The 25,476-nt window shown below is 40.7% G+C and overlaps 2 protein-coding genes across 2 annotated transcripts in view; one reads left to right on the forward strand and one right to left on the reverse strand.

Moving 5' to 3' along the window:
- Positions 1 to 11,748, reverse strand: part of RSPH3 (radial spoke head 3) — a 24,270-nt gene extending 12,522 nt beyond the window's left edge. Inside the window, exons 1-5 of the mRNA XM_041732530.1 lie at positions 11,703 to 11,748; positions 11,112 to 11,189; positions 10,135 to 10,190; positions 7,176 to 7,891; positions 2,792 to 2,879 (exon numbers count right to left, since the gene is read on the reverse strand). Of these exons, the coding sequence (XP_041588464.1) occupies positions 2,792 to 2,879; positions 7,176 to 7,891; positions 10,135 to 10,190; positions 11,112 to 11,189; positions 11,703 to 11,748 (984 nt within the window). The remainder of the gene's footprint in view (positions 1 to 2,791; positions 2,880 to 7,175; positions 7,892 to 10,134; positions 10,191 to 11,111; positions 11,190 to 11,702) is intronic.
- The window catches only part of LOC121484556 (RNA-binding protein 3-like), a 22,481-nt gene continuing 4,886 nt past the window's right edge, over positions 7,882 to 25,476 (forward strand). The window contains 3 exon segments of the mRNA XM_041743961.1: positions 7,882 to 8,374; positions 14,875 to 14,955; positions 15,822 to 15,920. Coding sequence (XP_041599895.1) covers positions 15,905 to 15,920 — 16 coding nt within the window. The 5' untranslated portion in view covers positions 7,882 to 8,374; positions 14,875 to 14,955; positions 15,822 to 15,904.

Genomic DNA, 25,476 nt, shown 5'->3' on the forward strand with positions numbered 1-25,476 from the left:
ACCAGTTGAGCCATTCAGGTGCCCCTTGATTTTAGTTTTGAAGTTTGATCTTGATGTGTCTTTGTGTGAATTTCTTTAGATTTTTCCTGCTTGGGGTTCAATTGACTTTTCAAATCTGTAGGTTTTTACCTTTTGCCTAATTTATGGAATTTTCGAGCACTATTTCTTCTAATATTTTTTTGGTCCTATGCCTTTTCTCCTGAGACTTAGATAACATGAATGTTAGATATTTTGTTATTGCTCCTTAGCTATGAGGCTTGTGTGTGTGGTCTATTTTCGATCTGTTGTTCCAACTGGGTAATTTCCATTCATTTAACTTTGAATTCACTGATTGCTCCCTATGTCACTTTTGATGAGTCTGTCCTGTGACTTTTTAATTTTAGTTATTGTATATTTTGGTTCTATATTTTCCATTTGATTCGTTTGTGTATCTTCTATTTCTTTGCTAATATTGTTTTTTCATTTTAGTATGTTCATAACTATTCACTTTTGATTGAAACATTTTTTTATGATTACTGTTTTAAAATCCTTGTCAGGTAATTCTTACATCTGAGTCATCTTGGTGTGGTCATCTCTTGATTGATTTTTCTCATTGAAGTTGTAACTGCCTTGATTCTTGGAATGATGAGTGATTTCTTTTTTTTTGTTGTATCCTGGAAATTTGGGGTATTATGATGTGAAACTCTGGATCTTATTTAATCTTTTTAGCAGGAAGTCACCCCTTTTTGTTTTAGCATGCAGGTATGGGTGGAAATGGAAGTTCAGCATCCTGCTAGGCCCCATGTGAAAGCAGAGGATCAACTAGTTATCACCTTACTGGTGCCTAGTAGGAATAGTATTTCAGCTCCTTGCTGTGATCCACTGACACCAGTGTTGGGTATAGAAGAGTGGAACTCTGGCTAGCACTGCCTTATCCCACCTGTTTCTCTTTGTTGCTGCTAGATACAACTAAAAATTCAGCTCCCTCCTGACTCTGCTGCCATCACCCTAGGAAAACTCAGTGAGTGACAATGTTGTTGCTGCCACTTGAGAATAGAAGTCCAGTTCCCCGGCTCAGTCTTGCTGACTCCACTGGGAGGGGCAGGATAGTTTTTCCACTGGGGTTTGGATGAGGAGGGGTCATTAAAAAGTTTCTGTTCTGCTAGGTTACCCTTTTGCAGTCTTTTTTTTTTTTTTTTATTTAAGGATTTTATTTATGGATTTGAGAGAGATAGAGATAGTGAGAGAGAGCATGAGCAGGAGGACAGGGAGAAACAGACTCCCCACTGAATAGGGAGCTCTATGTAGGGCTCGATCTCAGGACCTTGGGATTATGACCTGAGCTGAAGGCAGATGCTCAACCTTCTGAGCCACCCACCCAGGCATCCCTGCAGTCTTTTGGATAGAGAGAGCAGGCTTGTGCCTGTTGGTTGTTCTGGGTTGCAGGCTTCTCCAGTGCTCTGAATGGGATATGTGGGAGATAAAAAGAAGACTTAGGGAACTCATCACTATGTCACTTAAATCCTGAGGTCCCTAGCCAGTCCACATCCTTCTTTACACCTCCAGAATCTTCCTGTTTTTGCTTGGGCTATTGGCAAATTCCTGCTTGTCTGGAACTGGAAGTCTCAGCATAGAGTTTTTAGGTAAGTTGTTGAATAATTGACTAGAGAACTAAAAAAGAAAAAAAAAATCAAATCGTCACAATATTAATTTAAAAAAACAAAATATGGTGATTTTCCTTTTTCCTTTAGTTTTAGGTATGCCAGAACTCACTGCTACTGCCAGAAGATGATGCTTAAAAATATATTTCTATTGCATGTTTCAGCTGTTGTTTTCAAATGTTGGTCCCTGAACTGGCTGTACCAGAGCTGCCTGGAGAAGTTTCTAATGATGAACATTCTTGTGTCCAACCCTTGAAGGTTCTAATGCAGTAGTTCCAGGTTTGGGCTGAAACATACATATTTTCAGTGAGTTTTCTAGATAGCTTTGATGTACATGTTTCAGAATATCTAATATTCCATATATCACCATGTGGTGTTAGGCATGAATATATCATACAGTATTTATAGATGAACTGAACTATATTTATATTTCTGTGCCAAGAAGTCATCACTCTTAATGTCATGCCACATCCTAATCATCTGTTTCCCAGGTTCTCAACCAGGACCTAAAACTCAATAAATATCTGTTTAGTGGATTAAAGAATTTTTGATTAAATAATGAAAATAGTATTATAGTATGAAATAATTTAAAGAATCCTAAATATGTTATACCAGTGCTATTTAGAGTATTGTCTGTGAACTGTTTGAACTGGTCTGTAAAAATCTGATTATAGAAATTGAGAGTAAAAGTTTACAAACATTTAGAGCAGTTTTACAAAGCTCTGTTAATCTAATAAAATATTGGGGCTTCCGTATTTTTTAATTATTTTTAAAAATTGTGGTAAAGTCACATAAAATTTATCATCTTAGCCATTTTTAAGTGTAGAATTCAGTGGCATTAAGCACGTTCACAGTGTTGTACAACTATTACCACCATCTATCTCCAGACTCTTCATTTTGCAAAGCTGAACCTCTGTACTCATTAGACACTAATTCCCTATTCCCCCACTGCCCGTGCCCCAGCACCCACCATCAGCCTTGTATTTGGCATGTCTTTTTTTTTTTTTAATTTCATTTTTCTAGTAATTTATCAGTATTTTATTTTGTAACTGTTTTAGTCTGCAGCAAATTGGAAATTTAAACAAACAAACTGGTCCTTTAGCACAAATAGTTTGAAAAACTCTGTGTTAGAATATTCAAATTATACTTACCAATGGTCCTGTCTGTACAGCATAAGTATTGCCTCGGATCACCCTTCTGTCATACATTATGTTTCCATAATGTATAGGTTCTTCAGCTCTGTAAAATAGCAAATTCTAAATAACTATTGTTACAGTGTTGGCTGTGCAGTCAACTCATTTTGAATTGGATTTAGACTAAGACACAAATATTAAGAAAACAGATTTTTGTTTCTGCACTGTCCATGACAAAGGATGATCATTTATGGAATGCTTGTATGCCAGGCCCACTATGTATTTTATTTATTGCTCACAATGAGCTGAGAGTTGGGAACCATGATTCCCATCTGACAGAAGAAGAAAGAAATTCAGAAAGGAATGTGCCCTAGGTTACCTGGCTAGTAAGTGGCAGAGCTGGATTTAGGGCTGTAAATCTGTTAGACTACTTGATAAATGTGAAAATGGACAGTTGGAAAGGGGCCTGCCTAAAAGTACTGACAGTAGTTGGATTCAAGGAATGAAAGGATTCACAGAATCAGGCTTAAAAAGTAAGTCAAATTTCTCATTGCTCTTTAACCTCAAAGATATATTTTAAAAATGATATTTTTACATTTTAATAGAATTTTTATTGTGGGGGATCAGAATATCAATAGTGAAAACCATACAGTTGGATGTTTTCATTTGAGGTTCTTTAAATGACATCTGTGTATGGCTATAAACCAAATAGTGACCTATACCAATAACAGTATTCTACCAGAAATGACTTTGAGAGGGGTAGTAAGTTGCCTTTTTTTTTTTTTTTTTAAAGATTTTATTTATTTCTTTGACAGAGAGAGCAAGAGAGCACAAGCAGGGGGAGCAGCAGCAGAGGGAGAGGGAGAAGCAGGCTCCAGCAGGGAGCCCAATGTGGGGGCTTGATTCTAGGACCCTGGGATCATGACCTGAGCTGAAGGCAGAGGTTTAACCAATTGAGGCACTCAGGTGCCCAGTAAGTTGTTGTGTGTGTGTGTGTGTGTGTGTGTGTGTGTGTGTGTGTTTCCAGTAAGTTGTTGTTGTTTTTTTTTTTTAATCATATATTAAAACCACTGTTGGATAGCCTGTCTTTGTATTACTTAAAAACCAGGTATGTAACACTGCCCATCTTACTGGACTGCTGGGCAGTGTTTGGCTCAGCTGGCCACTCCTTCACTGAAGCATTCTCTTTCCTAGCTGCCATGATGCCATCATAGTCTTCTGTTTTTTTAGGACTTCTGACTGTTCTTTCTCAGCGTGTTTTTACTGACTCCTCCAGTACCAGAGGATTTCCTCAGGGCCAGGCCGTCTCTTGCCCTTCAATGAACTCATTCACTCTCAAGGCTTTATTCATAATCCATATACCTAAAACTCCCAATTTTATTTTACCTTTAGCTCAGAACTCTTCTTTGAGCTCCAGGAATGTAAATCCAATTGATATACTCAATTGGATATACTCAATTGATATACTCAATTGGATATACTCAATTGATATACTCAATGTCTAAAAAGCAACCTCAAAATTGAACTAATTATCACTCCAACTTGTTACTTCTTTAGTGCTCCCTATTTCATTAAATGGTACCATTAAACCAGCTGGCTTAATCTAGAAGCCTGGGAGTCATCTATGATCCTTCTCTCTTCCTCACTGCCCGTGTCCAGCAAGTCTTATTGATTCTCCTCCCCAAATCTTTTTCACATCTATCTGTTGTTCATTGCTACCACTATATTTTAACTGGACTAGGAAAAGTAATAGTCTCTTAACTGTCTGAAACAACATTTTTCTCTTAAACTGCTCTATACATTGTACTCAGTGATTTTTTAAAATAGAAAAAAATCTAAAGGATGCTTACTTGATTAAAACCTCCTAGTGCTATTTTTTTTTTTAAAGATTTTATTTATTCATGAGAGACACAGAGAGAGGCAGAGACACAGGCAGAGGGAGAAGCAGGCTCCCTGTAGAGAGCCCAATGCGGAACTCGATCCCAGGATCCCAGGATCAGGATCTGAGCCAAAGGCAGATGCTCAAATGCTGAGCCACCCCGGTGCCCCTTCCTAGTGCTAATTAACATAAATAACAAAGAGGAAAAATTTTGGTTTTGATTTCACAGTATCAAAAGCCAAAAAGAAAAAAAATCCATAACACCTATTGCTGATGAGGATGGAGGAAAAAAAAGTTATGCTTAAACATTACTAAAGAAAAGGCATATTGTTCCATCTGTGCATGTTAAAAATATACATGACCTAACAATCCCATCCCGGGAAGCTACTTCATAGAAATAAAAAAGTGAGCACATAAAGTTGTTTATTGAAACCTTCCTCTTTGTGGTTAAACACTTGAAGCCAACTGAATTTCTATCAATAGTGGAAAATTCTAATAAGGCATAGTACATTCATACCAGGGGATATCATGCTATTAAAAATAATTGGAGGGAGTTCTACAAAGAATTAAGTGAGAAAAGGAAGATGTTGAGAATTGTGTATAGTATGTTAGCATTACTATGAAGTAGACAAAAATCTCTGTGTGTACTTGTATGTATAGATTTGTACATAAACATGTGAGTGTGGAGAAAAGTCCAGAGACATTCATTCAAGGGCATTAACATGGTTTACCTTGGGGGCAGGAGGGAAAAGCAAATTTACAAGGGAAGGGGTTGAGTATTAAGAATGTACCCAAGCATGAGCCACAGGAGTCTATGTATGTAGATTTAAATATATATGTGTATGTATATGTAAAAAAATTAGAAAAAAAGAATTAGAGGTTATAAAAAAGGGGGCAAACCTAATTGCAGATTAAAATGTGTAGTATGATTCAATTTTGGAAATAAAGTTCCTCTATAAATATACATATGCTCAATAATGGAGGTGTAAAAGAATAATAGAAGATTGTTAAGGCAGTGGGAATAAAGGTGGGAAGGAGATAATTTGCCTTTTTCATCTTTTTTTTTTTTGTACTTTTCATTTGCTCTGGCAGGCATATATTACTTTTATTAACGGAAAATCACCACTACATATAATTTACAGATAATTTTAAACTGAAAAATCAAATACACACATACTCCTTCCAATGACCTTACAATAGATGGCTTCAATATAAGCAAGGTCCTGCAACTTATCAACCAGCTATATATATATATATATATATATATATATATATATAAATCATTCCTAATGAACCACCATTGATATTTTATTTCATTTGTTGGTGTAATTTAATAGTAATGATTTGTAAGCAGCCACTTAAAGCCACCAGAAAGCGTTTCTGGAAGTGGTTTTTAAATTCTTTCTTAAAAATTTAGATTCAATTAGCCAAAGTATAGTACATAATTAGTTTCAGATGCAGAGTTCAATAATTTATCAGTTGCATATAGCATCCGTAACCCCCCCCACCTCCTCTCCAGTAACCCTCAATTTATTTCCTATAGTTAAGAGTTTCTCATGGTTTGTCTCCCTCTCTGATAATTTCCCATTGAGCCACCAGAAAGTGTTTTTGAAGGTAAGATGTTAAATGGCCTTAAAAGGATTAAAAAGGATTTTAATGCTTTTATAATATAAATAATCCCTGTATACATTAAAATTTTCCGTTTTGGTTTTCTTAAAGTGATGGGCATTTATTTTAAAAAATTTGTTATAATGAGATAATTATGAACTTGGGACTCAATGTTTGAAAGGAGCATCAAGAGTTACTTGGCTGTTGTGTTCAATCATTAATTCAACAATTTGCGTTGAGTGCTTCCTATGTGCCAGGCACAATCCCAGGTGGACAAAAGACACGAAGATTCCAGCTTCCATGGAGCCTGCATTCTTGGGAAGTTCTGCTGGTTCCAAAATTTGAGTCTTACAGAAAGAACTATAAGCTTTAGAGAGGCCCATAAACATTACTTCGAATAGTGAAATGTGGATATTTGAATATTTGCAAATACATACTCACTAATGTAAAGCTACAATTTGGGGTCCAGCATGGAAGGATAACCTGATTCCTGGCCAAAGACGGGATGTGGAGAGAGCTTTGCTTGGCTCTCTCATCCCGGACATGCCATCGTGTTCTGACACCTTTGTAGCCTGTGTCTTCATTTGCATAATGGGAGTTATTAAACCCACTTCGCAGTCCCGTGGGCGCAGGGAGATGTGCATGGATGCCCCTAGTAAGGTGCTTACAGTTGGACAACAAGGGACTCAACCGTGGTGAAAGCAGGGGGTTTCTCGTACACGTTAATCGATCACGCCCGCAGCTCTCTACCACTGAGTTATCCGCCGGAGGCCACCCGCACCCCTTGGCTTCGCGCCTCCACGCCACGGGGCAGTTCTTTAGGGAAGATCTTTTATTTCGGCAGGGTAGTGGGGAGGGGGCAGCAGCGCAGGCCCGCACCCCGCGGCGCCGCGATGGGGGCAGGTGCTCACTCACGGCTGCTTCAGGCTGTCCCTGTAGCGGCGGCGCTGGCAGGGCAGGGCCCGGGGCCGGCTGGTGTAGGTGTAGGTGCCCATGGCGGGGGAGGTGCGGTCCGAGAGCCTGGACGCCACGCCGGGGGCCGGGTCGCTCCGCTTCCGCTGGAAACTGGCTTTCAAGCAGGTGGGCGCGACGTGGTGGTGGGAGCCGGAGACGTGTCCGTGGTGCCAAGGGCAAGGATTCCGCGAGGCTAGAAGAGGCGGCAAGAAGGACGGCGGGCGGGGCGGGAGGTTGCCGGGACAAGAGGTGGGAGCTAGGCTCGGCTTGCTCCAGGGAGCCCTGAGCCAGCCGAAGGCGCCCACTTCGGTTGCCCCGCAACCCACACTTCCGCCGGTGGGCGGGACCTCGCGGCAGTTCCGGCCGGCGGTTTTCGCGGGAAGGCCCGCCCCCCGGGGCACTTCCGGCTCCTGTTTCCGGCGGCCGGCGTTTCCGCGGCCGGTGTGGGTGCGGGTTAGGGGCTGTCTCCGGGGCGCGTCGGGCCGGGCGGCTTCGGGGACCTCGACGAGCACCGCGGCGGCCCACGTTCCCGCTGCAGAGTCTGGCTTTGCGGGGCTGGTGTCAGCGCCATTCTCCCGGGCACACGTGCTCCCGTGGTTCAGGGGCGCGCTCCGCCGCGCCGCTCCCCGGGGCTGCTCCCCAGTGTGGGCGCGGACGCTGCAGCCGGGCTCGCCGCTCTGTTACGTGCCAGGGCGGGGCGAGGGCCGCCTGGCGTCTCCCAGCGGAGAGCTGGAGCCGGGCTCGCCGCGCCCCGTGGCCCTCCCCCGCCTACGGCTCTGTGGTAGCGCCCCGGAGGACCTTTGGGCTTGCGGAGCCGCAGGCGCCGCCCGCAGACCTCTGATTTCGCAAAGGGTTGGGTGTTTTGCAGAGCCCTTCGGGGCTCCTGTGCCTTGATCTATCAGGCCCCCAGACTCTGTAAGAGCGAAGCATCATGAGGTTGGTCTGTGCCTAGAATTGCAGGTGCTTTAGTTTTAGTATTAGCAATGTTTAAAAATACATAGTTTGTGTCTGCGAAGTGTATGTATTCCCGAACGATCGGTTACTTGCACTCGCATTCTCTCCAGTTCGGCTAACTTCTGTCTGAATTTGAATCCAGGTTCTGCCGGTGTGTCAGGCCCACCACCTCTGGCAAGTTAATGCTTCCGTGCTTCATTTTCCTGGTGTGTAAAATGGGGGGGGGGGGGTAGTAGAATTTATCTGTTAAGGCTTGTGATGAGGATTAAAAGTATTAATAAGCATAAAATGGAACTGTGTCTGGTAAATGATGAGCCATTATATTAAGATCTAGATTCCTCCTGCCCTTTGAGGATTAAGATTTAAAGCCAGCGTGCAGGTAATTGTATAAATAATCCTGACTTAAAGGTGTGTAGTGAGTGCTAGGGGTAAACGCTGCATGAAAATTTTAGGCCTGATCACTTAATTTTGAAAGGACTGCAGGAGAAAGTGACATCATAATTATGTTTGATGGGTGATAGTGTTTTTTTTTTAAATTTTTTTTTTAATTTTTATTTATGATAGTCACAGATAGAGAGAGAGAGAGGCAGAGACATAGGCAGAGGGAGAAGCAGGCTCCATGCACCAGGAGCCCGACGTGGGACTCGATCCCGGGTCTCCAGGATCGCGCCCTGGGCCAAAGGCAGGCGCTAAACCGCTGCGCCACCCAGGGATCCCGGGTGATAGTATTTTGATCGGCGAGAGTCCCGGGGATGCATATTCAGAAGTGGCTTGTTCAAAGGCTCAAAAGCCCCAGGTCCTTGGAGAACTCTGAGTAGAGTCTATATGTTAGATAATTATAAGAGCTAAGGATAAAATGCAGGCCTGGAAGTGTCAGAGGTGGACGGCGGCCTAGAGATTTTAGATTGGTCAGGGAAGCCTTCACTGAGAAGGTGGCATTTGAGTAAAGATGTGAAGGAGGTGGAGCAGAGAAACTTGAGACTAAGATTCCAAGAAGGAGTTAGTGCAAAGTTCTAAGGCAGGTACAAACCGGGTGTGTTCAAGGTAAGAAAGAAGGAGGCTAGGGTGGACGGGGCAGAGGAGAGCATTAGAAGATTAAGTCAGAATTCATGACTTCAGATCCTTGTGACTTGTAGGTCAGCATAAAGATGAACTTTTACTCTGAGGTTAAAAACCCCAGAGGGGGCAACCCAGGTGGCTCAGTGGTTTAGCACCGCCTTCAGCCCAGGGAACGATCCTGGAGTCCCGGGACCGAGTTCCGCGTCAGGCTGCTGCATGGAGCCTGCTTCTCCCTCTGCCTGTGTCTCTGCCTCTCTCTCTCTCTCTTTCTCTCTCTCCCTCTGTCTCTCATGAATAAATAAATAAATCTTAAAAAAAAACCCAAAACCCCAGAGGGTTTTGAATAGGACCTTGACATAATTTAATTTTTTAAAGAAGCATTTATATTCTAGTTGCTGGGTTGAGAATAGACTGAAGCAGGGGCAAGGGCAGAAGCAGACCGAATCGAACAGTTAGCCTGGCTAAGAAAGTGGTTTGGATTGGGGACCAGGCAGTGGAGGGGTGAGATGCAGTCAGAGAGATCCCCAAACCTATTTTGAAGGTAGAAACAGATGAATTAGAAATGGGACACTTGAGAAAGAAAGGAGCTAAAGGTCACTCTTAAGTTCTTGAGTACATGTTGAATACTGTGTAGAAAAAATTGCAGAGAGGCTCTGGCTGATGTTCTGTCTTCCTGGAGGATTTAATTTTATCCTGGCTGGCAATTAGAGTGGGAGCAGAGGAACTAATCAAGGATTCAAGTTTTGGGAGGGCTGATAGCTTTCTGTTTTGTTCTGATCCCAGAACATAGGCCTTTAGGAATCTCAGCAGAAAACCTGGGGTGTTCAGCAGGTTCCCATCTTTAGGGGACCTTGAGCTCCCATTTTTGTATTCCCAAGCCTGTGAGGTTAATGAAAGCTCTGCCTACCTTCTTAGCCACTTTGCAATGTGTTGTTGGTTTCTTGATTTCTAGTGTCCTTGGAGCTTAAAATTCAACAAATGCCTTAAGGATAAAGGCCATACAAAGTTGTCAGGCTTACTTCCCTGTGATCCCCCTTTGTCTGGGGTCTTGTCCCTTCGACTTCTGTCTTCTGTTCTCATCTGTAATTTTATTTCCCCGGATCTGAAAGACTCCTGACAACTCTAGACCATTGCTTTCTGCTTGCCCTTAAACGCCCTGTTCTGAAACTCAACAAATACCCCAGGAGAAAAGCAATGAAGGAGTTCTGTATTCCCATGTATTTTCTTTCTCACTGGGATCCCAGTCCCTCATGTCCTGACTGCCTTAGTTATTCTCCAGTGCCTTCAAACAGTCTGTGTGGTTTTTATTTTAGTTTTTAGTTTTAGCTTCAGTTTTTACAGTTACTCCTGTAAGAGGGTTGTCTCATTCAAGCTACCACTCAGTCCTGGCTAGAAGCTATGCCAAGAATGGAGTTTCCATTTACTTCCATAGGAACACTGGAGAGGAGCAGGTTTTGGAGAGAGCATTAGAAGTTCATAGGTACATTAAGCTTGAAAGGCATGTTAGTCATCCTAGTGAAGATGTTGAGGAGACAGTTTGACATGGGAATCTGGGGCTTTGGGGGATGAGTCCAGAGAAGAGATACGAGTTTTTGGGCTAATGATATAAAGAGGCAATTTAAAGCCATGAGATTTGATGAGATTGCTAAGGAGTGTAGAGAGAAGACATGAGCCCTTGAGCATGGAGGCTGGAAAGATGAAAAATAACCAACAAAGGATACTGATGAAGAGTGGCCAGAGAAACGGAAGAAATTGCAGACAGTCTGTTCACTGGGAATCAAGTGATGAAAGTGTTTCAAGGAGAAGGAAGATAAGATGGCTAATGCAAGCAAGCTGTGAACATTTTTTTTTAAATAAATTAATTTTTATTGGTGTTCAGTTTACCAACATACAGAAAAACACCCAAGCTGTGAACATTGAATCTAGCAACATAGAGATCGTTGATGATGGAGCAAAGGGTGCCTGCAGTGGAGTTAGAGAGGACAAAGTTCAGTTATAGATTTAGAAGAGAATGGGAAGAAAGAACTTTGTGACTCAGGGAGGTTTGGTACAAAGGAATAGAAACAGGATGGCAGCCAGAGGGAAATGGGGCCAAGAGAAAGTTTTATATTTTTTAAGGAGAGATTTGATTGTAAATGGGTATGCTCATAGGAATGAGGAGAGAGAGAGAGAGAGCAGAATGGACATTTTATCAGGGAGAGCCAGGATTGATGGTATGATGTAAGCAAGAAGGCATGGGTCCTCATGCACAATTGCTTGTCTGGAAGCGTGCATGGTGATAGAAAAGGTAGACGACGCCAGTCCAGGTGGGTAGATAATAATTTTCAAATTTCTTAGTAATTAACAGGTGTTTCTGATACAGCAGACATTATATGCCAAGCACGTTATACATGATTTCCCTTAGTTTTTACAATGACACTGTGAGGTAGGTTCTTAAAAGGGAACTGCAGCTTTAAAGAAGTTAAAGTCACTTACCAAGGTTATACAGCAAGTGAGTGACAACACTGAGATATAAAGCCATATCTGCCTGAGTCTAGAACCCATGCACTGAAGTATCAGCTTATGCTCTTTATCTTCCCATCCCTAAATGTCTCTTGCTATGTCTCTCTCTCTCTCTCTCTCATTCTCATTCTCTGTATCCCCAGTAATCACCAAGTTACACCAATTTTATCTCCTAAATTTTTTTGATTCTGAGACCTCTTTTTTGGATCCCTACCTACTATTCTTACCCGCCTCTAACCAGATCCAGACAGCCTGAGTGTCTTTTCTGTGCAACCACAGAATGGTCTAAATGCATTGCTGCTCTGATCATGCTAGGTCCCTCCTCAGACGTTTCTGTAACCTCTTTGCCCTGTAGTTCAAGCTCCTTGCGTGTGCTATATGTAAGCCCTTTACTACCTGGTGCTGTCTATTTTTCCCATCTCGTTGTGCTAATTTCTCCTTGTCCTCTCCCTGCCCCCCAAGAATAGCTGAACCTTAGCAGTCCCACTGTGCAGATTACTATGCTTTCTGCCTCTGATTTATTTCCCTTTATTCCTTCTAGCCAATTTTCTGCTCATTCTTTAAGCCACAGCCCCTGTTTTCTCCAGAAGCACATTTCTGATGCCTTTAACTGGGGCTCAATAGTCCTTGATCATATTTCCATCTTTTATTTACCACATGGCATTTATAATAACTTGCTGATGTGTTTGCCTCCACAACTAGGCCAGGAGTTTCTTGAGCATAAGAATTGGGTCCTATTCATGTTTTTGGCCCTACGACATGGCTTAGTGTTTGTCTTTAATAGTTTATTGAATGAATGAATGAATGATTGAATGACACAGGTATACAGTTTATCCAAGAAAAGAATGAGGAGCTTCTTTTCGAGTATGAAAATGAGTGAATGGCTCTAGTTTCTGAAATATTTTTTTTAAAAGATTTTATTATTTTTTAAGTAATCTGTGAGGATTGAACTCACAACCCTGAGATCGAGAGTTGCACACTCTTCTGACTGAGCCAGCCAGGTGCCCATGAAATATTTCTAAGCATGGTAAGAGAAAGTAAGAAAGAACCTATGACAGTTATTATCCAATAAACATCAAGCACCTTCCTTGTTCCAGGCACTTAGGAAGAACTAGGAATAGATGGGACTCTCATTTTAGTGAAGGGAGACAGATGATAGGCAAATGAATTGAAAAAGCAAGAAAACAATTTCATGGAATCATAAAAACTGTGATGAAAACACAACAGGGTGTTAGGATAGGAAGATCCTTAGCCACTGCTTTAGAAAAGGCTGCGAAGGGAGTATTTAACATGAGACCTGTATGCCCTAGGAAGGAGCCAATCACATCAAATTGTTGGGGAGCAGCACAGGCAGAGGAGAGTAGCTGGTGCACTGTCCTGAAGGCAGCAGCAAAGTTGTCATGTTTAAGTAACAGAAGTGTTAACTTCTGTTGGTCAGAAAATGGAGAGCAAGGGGGGGAATGGTTGGAAGTGAGTTTTTAGAGGTGGCTAGGAGTCCAGTCAGGTGGGGCCTTGTAGAATGGGGATGATGGGATTATGGGGAGCCATTCAAGGGTTCTAAGGTGGGAAGATGATCCTCTCTGAGTTCTCTTACAAAGATGACCAATTATCACAGGAAGAACAGATTGTAGGAGGTGGAGAGTAAAACTAGTTTAGGAAGGTGGTGTGGCTAAGAGAGGGGATATGGCTTGAGTTAGGGTGATCATAGAGGAAATGGAGAGGAGTGCCTTGGGGACATTTTGGAGAAGGAGTCCAGATAACTTACTGATTGATTAGATAGAGGGGAGGAGTAGAGGAAGAAAAGATGACCTCTAAGGTTTTGACTAGAGCAAAATAAACATGAAAATCCTGTTGTTTACTGAGATTGAAGAAGCAGGAAGTCAAGAGTCCCAAGATTTTGAGATGCTATTAGATATCAAATGGAGGTATAAAGTTGGAAGGTTGGAGATGTGTCTGGAGTTCAGTGGAAAGGTTGGGGCCAGGGATATAAGTTTGGTACTCATGAGCACTGGAGGGGCTTGGAGGGCTTGAGAGGTAGGAGGGAAACAGTGTAGCATCGCTGAAACCCAGGGTTTCAGGAGCAGTGGGCTCAACCTGGTCTATTTGTACAAGGGCTTAGGTAAGATCAGAATGGAGAAGTAACCATTGGTTCTACTCACGTGGATGGTGTCTGTGAACTTGACCATAACAGCGGTTTTGGGGAAGTGGGGCCTAAAGCCCAAGTAGAGTAATTCAAAGAGAGATCTAGTTATGAGGAGAATCTGTAACCTTAGATTCTTCTTTCCAGAATTTTTGCTGTTGGCTTAACGACTTAATAAGGCCTTTGGACAAGTCTGTCAGGTGAAAATGGGTGATAGTAGCACAGGAATGAATTAATATGTTTTTGCCACAAGGTGTCACTAATTCTTTATTAGTTTTGAGTAAGTAAACTAGTAGCTGCACAAGTGTACCTTGCAATAAAGAGATGCTGTTTTACAAAATCACGTTTATAAAATAGACCAGTTAGAAAGTAGATATTTACATCGTGGAGAGGTTTCCTTCCTAGAGCCAGTCTCTAGCATATTTGCTGTGTGTGCGTGTTTAGGTGTGGGGGTGAGGAGCAGCAGGCTAGGATTCAGCAGACCAAGGGAGTGGGTGTAGAGCCCTGGGTGTGCTGTCGGAAGACTTGAGCTCAGTTCCCATTTTGCACCTGCTGTATGGCCTCAGGCAAAATTTAAATGATTCTTTGTCTTAATGAAAGACAACATTTTGTGTGTGTGTGTGTTTGCTGTTTAAAATACTATCTCTATCTCTATGGTAGATGCTGCTTTCCCATTTCACCCAATGATTTTTACATATCAGAAGAGAATGTGTATAGCAGTGTTTAGATGCTTTTGAAGAGCTGTGTAAATATAAGATTAAAAATTACAAAAATTGTTTATGCCCAACTTTATAGCAATATAGATGTTACATAAAGCAGTTGTATTAGTGAAGACTCTTGGTTGCATATGGTAGAAAGCCAGTTGGGACTTGCCTGCCAAGAAGGGAGTGTTTTAAGTGGCTTCAGGAATGGTGGTGCTATGGGGGAGGAGGGCTTTGGATGTGTGCACCCCTACTCTTCTCTTTGCTTCTATCTGATGTCTTTCTTCTCTTTGGCCCCAACTAGCTTCCTCTGCCTAATAAGGAACATTTCGATGCTGTGAAGGTTGTAGGATATGCACATGACAACATCCTGTAGGTTTAGAAGGTAAGAAGGCAGAGCTGGAGAAGTAGATGCCATAGAATTACCTTGATTTTGGTGAAGGGAATATGAATTTCAAATTTTTGAAAGCCAATGTCAGTTAATACTAACCTTCAAATTTAAAAAAATAAAACCCAAATGTTCTGAAACAGTCTAATACCCTAGGGTCTGCATGTCTTTAATTTTTAAAATTAGACCCTATGACATTATTATCTTTTTTTTTTTTTTGATAAATTGACATTATAAAGAGTTAACATAAAGGGATAGATGCACCTAATTTAAAGAAATGAAAGATTAAAAAAATTTACCAAAAATTAAAATACAATTATAATTTTTCTTTCTTTTTTTTTTTTTTTAATTCTATTTATTTATTCATGAGAGACCAGAGAGAGAGGCAGAGACACAGGCAGAGGGAGAAGCAGGCTCCACGCAGGGAGCCTGACGTGGAACTCGATCCCAGGTTTCCGAGATCACGCCCTGGGTCAAAGGCAGGTGCTAAACCGCTGAGCCACCCAGGGATCCCCCAGTTATAATTTTTCAAAAGAAATCTTCACTTATAAAATTTCACGATGTAATTTTTCTAAAAGGAAATGTCCCTTGAAATATATGTTAACCTAAAAACCTCTTTTTACATAAATTTTCAGGAACATACATACCAATGTTAAGAGGCATACTTGCTAGATATGATATATATATTTAACTTCTTCTCAAGCCAAGCAAATATGCTAGTTGCTTTTAACAAAAAAATCGTAACTAGAACCATTAGTATATGTTTTTGCTACATCATATGCATTAATGAATCACAAGTCACTTTAGTTATCTGTGAGATTTTACTAGAAAATAAATTCTTATGACCTGAATTCCCTCAGCAGGAAGCAGAAGCAAGTTTTCATACAAGTTCGTATATTGAACGAATGGAATCTCTCAGCCCTGAGATTCTGTTGAAATCCAGGAGATGGAGACACTAGAAGGTAAGTCCCACACCTGCCAAAAGGAAGACATCTCGAAAGTGGAGACCATTCTCTTTCCTGGGAGGCTAGTGTCTTCTTCCTCACCATACAGTTTACCTAATGCCTGAAAATACTGCAAATACATTACCTAATGTCTGATAACATTGGTGGAACTGTGCTTTATTGTACATGTGCCTCAGCTGTCTGTGCATATTCTTATGTATTTAGGTCCCTTCAGTAAGAATCTCTAATGTAATATATGGACACAGTGAAGGCTTCTAATGTATGTTCAAGGATAAACTTCTTGAAATTAATAGTTCCTAAGATTTGTTTAAAAAGACAGAGTCAGGGACTCCTAGTTTAAAACGGCATTAACTGAAGGGGGAACGTCTTCCAACTTTGAACTACACACCCAAGGCAGCAGGGATAGGGTATGTCCCATTTCTGTCTGGCAGTGGATGTGGATGAGGAGGGTGGGGGGATGAGAGTTGTGTATAGCAGGCTGGGTTGTAGCTTGAGAGGGAGATCAGATGCACTCTGGTAGGTAGAGGGAGGCCAAGGGCAATGATGATGCTGTGTCTGCTGACAAACACCAAGTGTGGATTTATTTCCCTTCTTGGAAGGTGAGGGCAGGGAGGAAGCAAAAGAGGAAGAAGAGAAATGTGAAGTTTGCCAAGTGCAAGGACAGGGAAGTGTTCTGGGGAAAAGAGTATGATATGTGAAGCCCTCGAGGTGAGAGAATGCCTAGAATTGGGGAATTGCAAACCCAGCATGTCTGAATCAGAGCACTAGGCAGAGTCTCAAGAAATATGGGATTAAAGGAAGATTAAAGACGCAGTAACAGTTCAGATCTAAATACTAGAGGATGTTGTCAAATGTGGAATCAGTGATTTAAAGAACTATACTGAGGAAGGTTCTCAGAATCTAGAGGAAAAGATTAAAAAAATTGACCCAGCATGGGAGGTGATATTTGGAGAGGGGAAAACAAGTCAACCTATGATTCCTGTTGCTACGGAAAACAGAAGCAACAACTAAAAACTTAATTTAACACGTGTTTTCTAAATATATAGATGGAGAGGATTCAGTATATTCCAAGAAAAGCAAATGGCAACGTTTTTATATTTCAAGGATATAAGAAATAGATCTTATGAGCACTTAGGCAAAAAGAAGCAAGTTAGCTATGCAAAAACCAAAATCCCATTTGCCTTAGGGTTTTCTGCAGTACTGCTGATCAGAAGACAGTGGAAAGCCATCTAATAGTCTTCAGGGGAAAGTGCTGGGAACACCTTATTTCTAGCTAAGTCTTTTGTCTTTCAAGGCAATAGCATTTGCTTTCAGATTTTCAAGGCACCATGGACCATCCTGTCCCTTCCTTAAAAAATGCTTGAAGACTTCTGCTATCCAAAAGAGCAGTCAAGCTCAGTAATGAACAACTCAGTAGTGAGGAAATTATGATCCACAGGATTTATAGGACCAGTCTTACTCACTTTGGACCAAAACACAGATATTCGATTGGTATGCACGTGGTTTGATTGGTCGTGCATCTAGAGGATGAAGTTGATCTTCGGAGCCTCCCTGTACTGTTCCCCCTGAGACTCCCCCAATTTCCAGGAAGTGTCTTTCTTGCACCTCATGCTTTACCCCATTTTTCAGGAGAATTATCATTTGATGACCACTTAAACTGATGTGGTTCTGGTGTGTGTTAATGTTGGCATACCTGTTTATCTCGTTGAGATACTAACACTCTCCCTTTCTTAAAATGAGGGCTGAGTAATGTGGCACATTTTTGTTTCCAAGAGCCTCACATGTTTTCTGCATCTGTAAGACTCTGATGTTTATCTGACTTGTACTTTTAATTGGGGGAGACTGGTAAACCCCACGTTAGCAACTGTTGAATTAGTAGGCTTCACTTGGTCTCTTCCTCCACCTGAGACTTGAGGATGTCCCTGTGTTCCTTATGGATGGAGTCGTTTTATTTATTATATCCAATGCTAATGTTTAGAAATGTAGTTTAGGTGTTTTTCTATTCTTAAAGAAAATCTAAGAATCAGATAAATAATTTATCATTTCCTTTTGATCTATGAAGTCAGTGACTCACTCTAGGGAGATATATTTTTAAAGGCACATTAAAAAAAAAAAAAACTAAGAACCATAACATTTCTAGGTACTATTTCTGTGTAACTAGCTCCCCCCAGAAATGGATGGCTTAAGCAACCGTTTTCTTGTGCTCCCAGGTTCTGTTGGTTGGGAATTGGGACAGGATGAGTAGGGATAGTTTGTTTTTACTCAGTGAGGTCTGGGACCTCAGGTGGTAAGACTCCAACTGGGGATTACTTGACAGTTGGGGCTGGAAACATCTGGAAACTCTTTCACTCCCTGTCTAGTACCTGGGTTCTGATGATTTGAATATGAACTGGCATCACTGAGTAGAGCTGTCATCGCCTTGCCCAGACTCTTAGGAAAGGGGACACGGATCCCACTTGCCATGTCAAAATAATCTGTGGCCATACTTTAAAAAATTACCCAATGAGAAATTGCCAACACAGGTTTTCTTTCTCTTGTAGGTTTTGGGATGATGTGATGGGTTGAATTGTGTCCCCTTAAAATTTGCACATCAAATCTCTAGCCCTCAGCTGATGTGACATTTTTTTTGGAAACAAGATATTTGCAGATGTAATGAGTTAAATCAGAATGAGGTCATATTGAAGTAGGGTGGGACCCTAATAAAATATGCCTGGTGCTCTTTGATGCTTCTAAAGCCATGGGATGCCACAGATTGCCAGTGACCCACCAGAAGCTTGAAGAGAAGTATGGAACTGATTCTCTCTGACAGCCCTCAGAGGGAAGCAGCCTCACTAACAGCTTGTTGCTGGACTTCTAGCATTCACAAGGATGAGACCATTACATTTCTGTCGCTTAAGCCACCCATTTTGCTGGATTTTGGGATAGCAGCCCCAGAAAACTAATACAGATGGTTTTTAGTGTCTTCAGGATTTTTCATATTTTTGACAAGGAACTTGTGTTTCTTTAAAAATGAGGAAAAATGGGTTTATTTAATGTAATAATTTCAATTTCTGTTTTCCATAAAATGTAGAAATATACCAAAATCTTACTAAGGTTGTATCTAGGTAATAGGACTCTAAAAGTCACTTTTTTTTTTATTCCTTCTTCATATCTATACTTAAAATGTTTTCTGTTCTGGGGGAAAAAAAGACTGTAGGAAGCAGCTATTGAATGTAGTAAGGGCTTCTGGGAGTTTGCTCTGGGTTCTGCTCTGCTCCCTGGTGACTTCGAGCCTGTTTCCTGTCTGCACGTGGGGGTAGCACTCCTCAGTGTTGCTGTAAGAAATAAATGAACGAGTATATGCAATTATGGAGGGGCTGGTGGAAGATGAGTTCTTGAGCTCATGCATGTTTTTTTCGGTTGATTACTAGTGGCAGATGGAGGGCCTGAAAAACCAGGGAACCCAGAGAGGTGGCTTTTACTGTGAAGTAAAGGCAGCTTGAGCCACATAGGGCCTGTCATTTCCCGAGGTCCCTCCTAAGGCTTTGGAAAGGGTCAGGATAAAAAATGGTCATGTGATGGTGTAGTTTATAAAATTTGCAAAACATATTTTAACTATAATCAGTTGAGACTCCTCTTTCCACTCTGACCCACCTCCTTTGGAGAGACCATGGGGATTTTGGGATTGGGCCCAGGGAAAGTTGACTTATGGATACTTTTAATTTGAGATTTACTTATGTGGTTTGCAGTCACTTTCCTGAAGAGGTAAGCTATGGATAGTTGTCCTGGGGTAGGAACGGCTTTCAGAGATATTCTTACTGGCTACAGTGCCTACTCACTCAGCTTTTAACACATACAAGAACACATAACGAGAATGCTTTTTACAGAACCTAGTACAGAAAGCATGTGGGTGGTGAAAGAGAAACAAGATCTAAAATCTATGGAGCCAGTAGGTAGTCTGTGAGAAAATTTCCCAGATTTTACTGTTCCTGTATGAAACTTGATAGAGATTTCTTCAAATCTGACAGTCTTAAAAAATTTATATTAACATGATTTGAGAAGCTAACATTTATTCTTAAGCTATTAAAGTTGAAAAGAATCCCAAATTTTAATCAAGCTAAAAAAAAAAAACTCTCCAGGATTAACTTTTATTCTCTCTACAAAAAGTAATACAAAATATTTACAGGAAGAAGTGATTAAAAAGGGTATGCAGCCCAAAAATTGTAGAAAAAGAAGCACTACTGAAATGTATCAGGAGGTGGTTAATAAAAATATCACATAATTTTGGGGGGGTAGGTTTTGCCTGTTGTTAGATAAACCACAGCTTTGTTTATAATTTATAATTTATTCGATGTCACTTTTTCTCATGGGGAGGGCCCTCCTTGTGTGAGTGGCAGGACCCTTGAAACCTGGGTCTGACTTGAAAGAGCCCATTTCCAGATCAGTTCTTGTTCTTCTGTGGAGATGTTATTTGAACCTGATGCTAACATTCAGGATTACTGCTTCTCTGTATTTTCCATTTGCCACAGAAGAACCCAGACTCAAAGTGTTTACCAATCATTTCTTTTTTTTTTTTTAAATCATTTCCTTTTGATCTAAAAGGTTTCAGTGGCTCTCTCTAGTAAGAGTTTTCAGGATGCATGCTGTTTACCTCATCAGAGCAAAACCCTGACTCAGAGTGTGAGAAATGGCTCTCCGCTTCCTAGGAAGTTTTCAATATAGAAATATGCTGTGCTTTTGAATGAAAAGTAAAATGAAAAGGCAACGGATGGAAATTTCTTGTAAGGAGATATAAAAAACCCCCCAACTCTTCCTGTTCTTAAAAATAGTTGTTTTTGTCAAAGGGTCTGAGACCTGAATGACACTTTTTGAAGCACCTTTGGCAGATTGTGAAAGGCCCATGAGTCTATGGTCCTTCCTTGGGGAAGCCCCTCCACTGCCTTCCTTCTGCACCCACTATGCTTGGGTGTCTTACAGCCAAAGACAGAGTAAAAATGGTCTTGAGTAATACAATAACCTTTGCATACATGTGGTTTTAACTCAAAGCCAGGAGCTTCATTGCTTTTATCTCTTGTCAAAGATAAGCTTTACCCATTTTGATGGGAAATACTCTGTGGCTTTAAAAATATTTCAAGTCTTTGAAATACAATAGACGTATTATAGGAAGGACATAAAACCAGTAACCAGCCTAGAATATTTGTCCCTTGTCCCCCATGCTGGAATGGAGAAAAGGAATGTGTCTTCAGAATATGGTCAGTTGGAGTTCCTGGGTAGCTCAGTGGTTGAGCATCTGCCTTTGGCTCAGGTCGTGATCCTGGGGTCCTGGGATCCTGGGGTCTGTGGGGATCCTGGGCTCCCCACGGGGAGCCTGCTTCTCCCATTGCCTGTGTCTCTGCCTCTCTCTCTGTGTCTCTCATAAATAAATAAATAGATAAATAAATAAATAATCAATCAATCTTTAAAAAAAAAAAACACCAGAATATGGTAATCTATGTGCAAATGATACCTTTATCTCTTATTACCTATGTGACCTTGGGAAAGTTACTTAATTTTCTCATCCGTAAAAACGTGGGTATTAATATTCACCTCACAGAGTTGTTGTGAGAATTAAATGAGGTAATCTCGCTACCCCCCAAACTCCCCATCTAGTTATAGGACCTGGTACAAAGAAGGAGCGCAGTAAATGTTTGCATTACAGAAAGGTAATGCCTTCAATATCCTCCCAAGGAGTTTGGGATCTAGAATATAGTAGGGAATAAGAATCAAAGTGAAAAGTTGATTCCCAGAGCCTTTGAAGTTGATGAATATGGAAGTGGAGAAAGATGAGTGGTTGTGGTTTGAAGAAATTCTACTTCAGAGGAAGTTTTCTGTAAAGCTAAGACATAAGCAGGTGAATTATGTATAGGGAACCATTGTCATATCTCCCTGGTTGCAACGAAGAGTACATGTTTATGTATCTGTTCTTTCATCAGCTACACTTAACATATGGAACAGTGATGTAAGATGTTAGCATTTAACATGCATGAGGATGATTTTTATGGCTGAGGAATACAAAGAGAAATGTGATCCATTTCTGCCCTCAAACAAGTTATATTCTACTAGAGGGAGAGAAACGTGAAAACATAAGGACATTAAATTGTGGAGTACAGAAGAGGAAGGGTCAATTTTACATGGGGAAGGAAGAAATGAGATCTGCATGGCAGCAGAGGTAGGGTGGGGTGTGGACTGTGCAGATTGTCCAGGTAGAGGAATTTGGAATGGACAAAGGTACAGGTGTGGCTTTGCGTGCTTTGCACATGTGTGGGAGCTGCATGCAGGGCAGGGCCAGGTGGTGCAGGGGACACCTGGGGCTGTGGGCTGGGAAGATAGGCAGTCAGATGTTGGAGGGCCTAGCCTGCCATGCTTCTGGCAAGGTTACATGTGGCCCCATCCAGGAGTAATGATGGTGACCATGGAAGGGGACTCCAAGTGCAAAAAGACATCCTCTTATAGGGCAGGCAAAGGTTTTGGTAAACAGCAAAGTGGGATTTGGAAGATGAGGCTTCCAATCATTGGATGCTGTATATGTTGGATGAGGAAGACACCTGAGGCAATGGTGTGAAGTAAGAAGATATCTTTTAAGCCTAAGAATTATATATGAGCTGGGACTAGTAGATTGGAATTGAAATTTTGCCTTTCTGTTTTCTAACTCTTTAATCCCTAGGAATGGCTGGAAATGTAGAACAATTACTGTCTGCTATGGGAATGGGTAGTCAGACACCAGTGTTCACAAATTAGATTTGAAATCCGACTCAACTTGTTGAAAAACTTACATAACCAAGAGGAATCCTACACATGCAAATGAACACCTGTGAAAATTCTTAGGCAAGAACTGCTAGATTTAGCAACTCCAGTTTATAAACGCAGTTTGAGAGGGGACCAATTTTACAGATTGTTTTGCTGCTTGGATCTGCCATAATGTTTGTTGAATAGACAATTCCTGTGTTTAATGGAGTTCTTGAACTTTCTTTACAAATTAAAGATCCTGAACAGAATGAATCTCAGTGTACTCTGAGGCATGTGGATATTTGTTGTCTTTTCAAACTTTAGATTTAGACATCTAAGTCTTGCCGTATACAATTTTTCTTAGGAACTAAATGTATGCAATTTAAGTGTCATACCACCTACAGATTTGCCAGGAACCGAGCCACACTTTTTCTCATTTCCAATCGCGATGAAAGCCTTATCACTTTTTGCTATAGAGTCATGGATAAAAATGATTGAGGTCATGAGTAAAATGACCAGATAGCCTCCCCATCACCCTACAGTGAGCATCTCCCCTCACCTATGTTTCTGGCTCCTTAAGACTTCAGTATATTTTTCTTAACATTTGTTTGGGCCATATTTACATCTTTGGGAACTGGTCAATTTCTACATATGTCTAAATGCTTCCTTTTACTTGACAGTACATTTAACATGCCAAAAGAATTTTCCAAGATATGATCACATTTTATTTCTTAATAAGTTTATTGGGTATCAGGGACACCAGTCATGTTATGTTGAGAGCTTCTCACTGGGTAATGCATACGCAGTATTAAAAAGAAACATAGGGAGCAGGCTCCTAACAGACTGACTGTTTCAGAAACTGCAATTATAAACTCTAGACAAACTATAATCAACAGCTACCGGGGGCTCTGGAGAGTCAACAAAAGCAGACAGGGAGGAATTGAAACTTGGGGGAGGAGAGTTTCCTGGTATTTAGCTTTGGCCAGAGAATGGGTCATGGTTGCAAAGATCGTGTGGGTGACTAAAATTCCGGTAGAAAGCCTGTCATGTTTCTGGCCTGAAGAATCAAAGAGTGGAACACAACCAGGAGAGAGTGAGGGATCACCCAGAGAAGGAGTGACCTAGAATCTGTGTTTGAACTCTGTCCAAGTCTCTAGCTGACCCTCACACTACTCATGCACAAGGCAGACTCAAAGCAGCTTGCAGCTAAGGTGTAGAGTAGTGAACTGAGATTTAATTGCTATGTAGCCATCATAGGTGAGGCAAGCTTTGCAGTTTGAGTCTAACCAAGTCAATTGCCTATTAAAAAATATCAATTTGGGGATCAGTATCACAGAAGTCAGTTTTGATGATAACATTCACAGTGTCCAGGATATAATCCAAAACTATTCAAAATATGAAGAAGCAGGAAAATGTGACCTGTTTTTTTTTATTTGCATTTCTTTTAAAATTTGCATTTCTCTTTTTTCATTTTTTAAATTTACATTCAGTTTGCCAGCGTAAAACATCCAGTACTCATCACATCACATGCCCTCCTTAATGCCTGTCACCCAGTTACTCCATTCCTCCACCCACTTTCCCCCAGTAACCTTCAGTTTGTTTTCCAGAGTTCAGAGTCTCTCATGGTTTGTCTTCCTCTCTAATTTTTCCTTTTTTGGTTTCCTTTCCTTCCCTTATGGTCCCTTTCACTGTTTCTTGTATTCCACATATGAGTGAAACTATATGATAATAGTCTTTCTCTGATTGACTTCTTTCACTCAGCATAATAATGTGACCTATTTTCAAGAGAGAAGAAAATCAAGAATTTTAAAGTAGCCTGTTATAATTCTGTTCAGTGGGGTTAAAAAAAAATGCTTCTAATAAATGAGAAGGTAGGAAATCTCATAAGAGAAATTTAAAGTGTATAAAGTAAAAGTTTTAGAAGTAAAAATATAACATTAAATGAAAAACACATAAAGACGGGGTTTTGGGGTGGCTCAGTCGGTTAAGCATCTAACTCTTGATCTCAGCTCAGATCTTAAGCTCCAGGGGCATGAGTTCAACATGGAGCCAACTTAAAAAACAAATGAAAGAACACACATAAAGGCACAAAAAGGCTGAAAATAAAACGGATGGAAGAAACCTATCATGCAAAAAATATATAAGAAGATTGAAGTGGCTATATTAATATCAGACAAAATAGACTTCCAAAGAGAAATAAATAGAAATAAATAGGAACATTACATAATGAAAGAAAACCTCTATTAGGATGATATAACAATCATAAACATGTATGCTTCTAAAACAGACTCTAAATAAAAAAAACAAAAATTGATGAAAAAATATTGTAATCATAGTGGGAAACTTTAACATCTTTTACAGAGCAATTGATACAATAACTAGACAAGTATCAAAGATATAGATGATCTGTAGATCAATCATCTTTACCTAACTGATTTTTAAAATTAATTATTTTTATTTAGACATTATTTTTTTAGAGAAGTTTAGGGTTTACAGAAAAATTGAGAGACCCACAGATTTCCACATATCTTCTGCCTCCATACATACACAGCCTCTCCATCATCAATATCCCCAACCAGAGTGGTACATTTGTTACAATTGATGAACCTACACATCACTAAAAGTCCATAGTTTACATTATGGTTCACTCTTGCTGTTGTACATTCTGTGAATTTGGATAAATGTATAATAATATGTATCCATCGTTAGGTATCAAACAGAGTATTCTCACTGTCTTAGAAATTCTCTATGTTTTGTGTATTCATCTTCCCCTAGCTCCAACCTTCCACCCTTTGGCAATCCTGATCCT

Source organism: Vulpes lagopus, chromosome 2 (assembly GCF_018345385.1).
Source record: "Vulpes lagopus strain Blue_001 chromosome 2, ASM1834538v1, whole genome shotgun sequence".
NCBI classification, from domain to species: Eukaryota; Metazoa; Chordata; class Mammalia; order Carnivora; family Canidae; genus Vulpes; species Vulpes lagopus.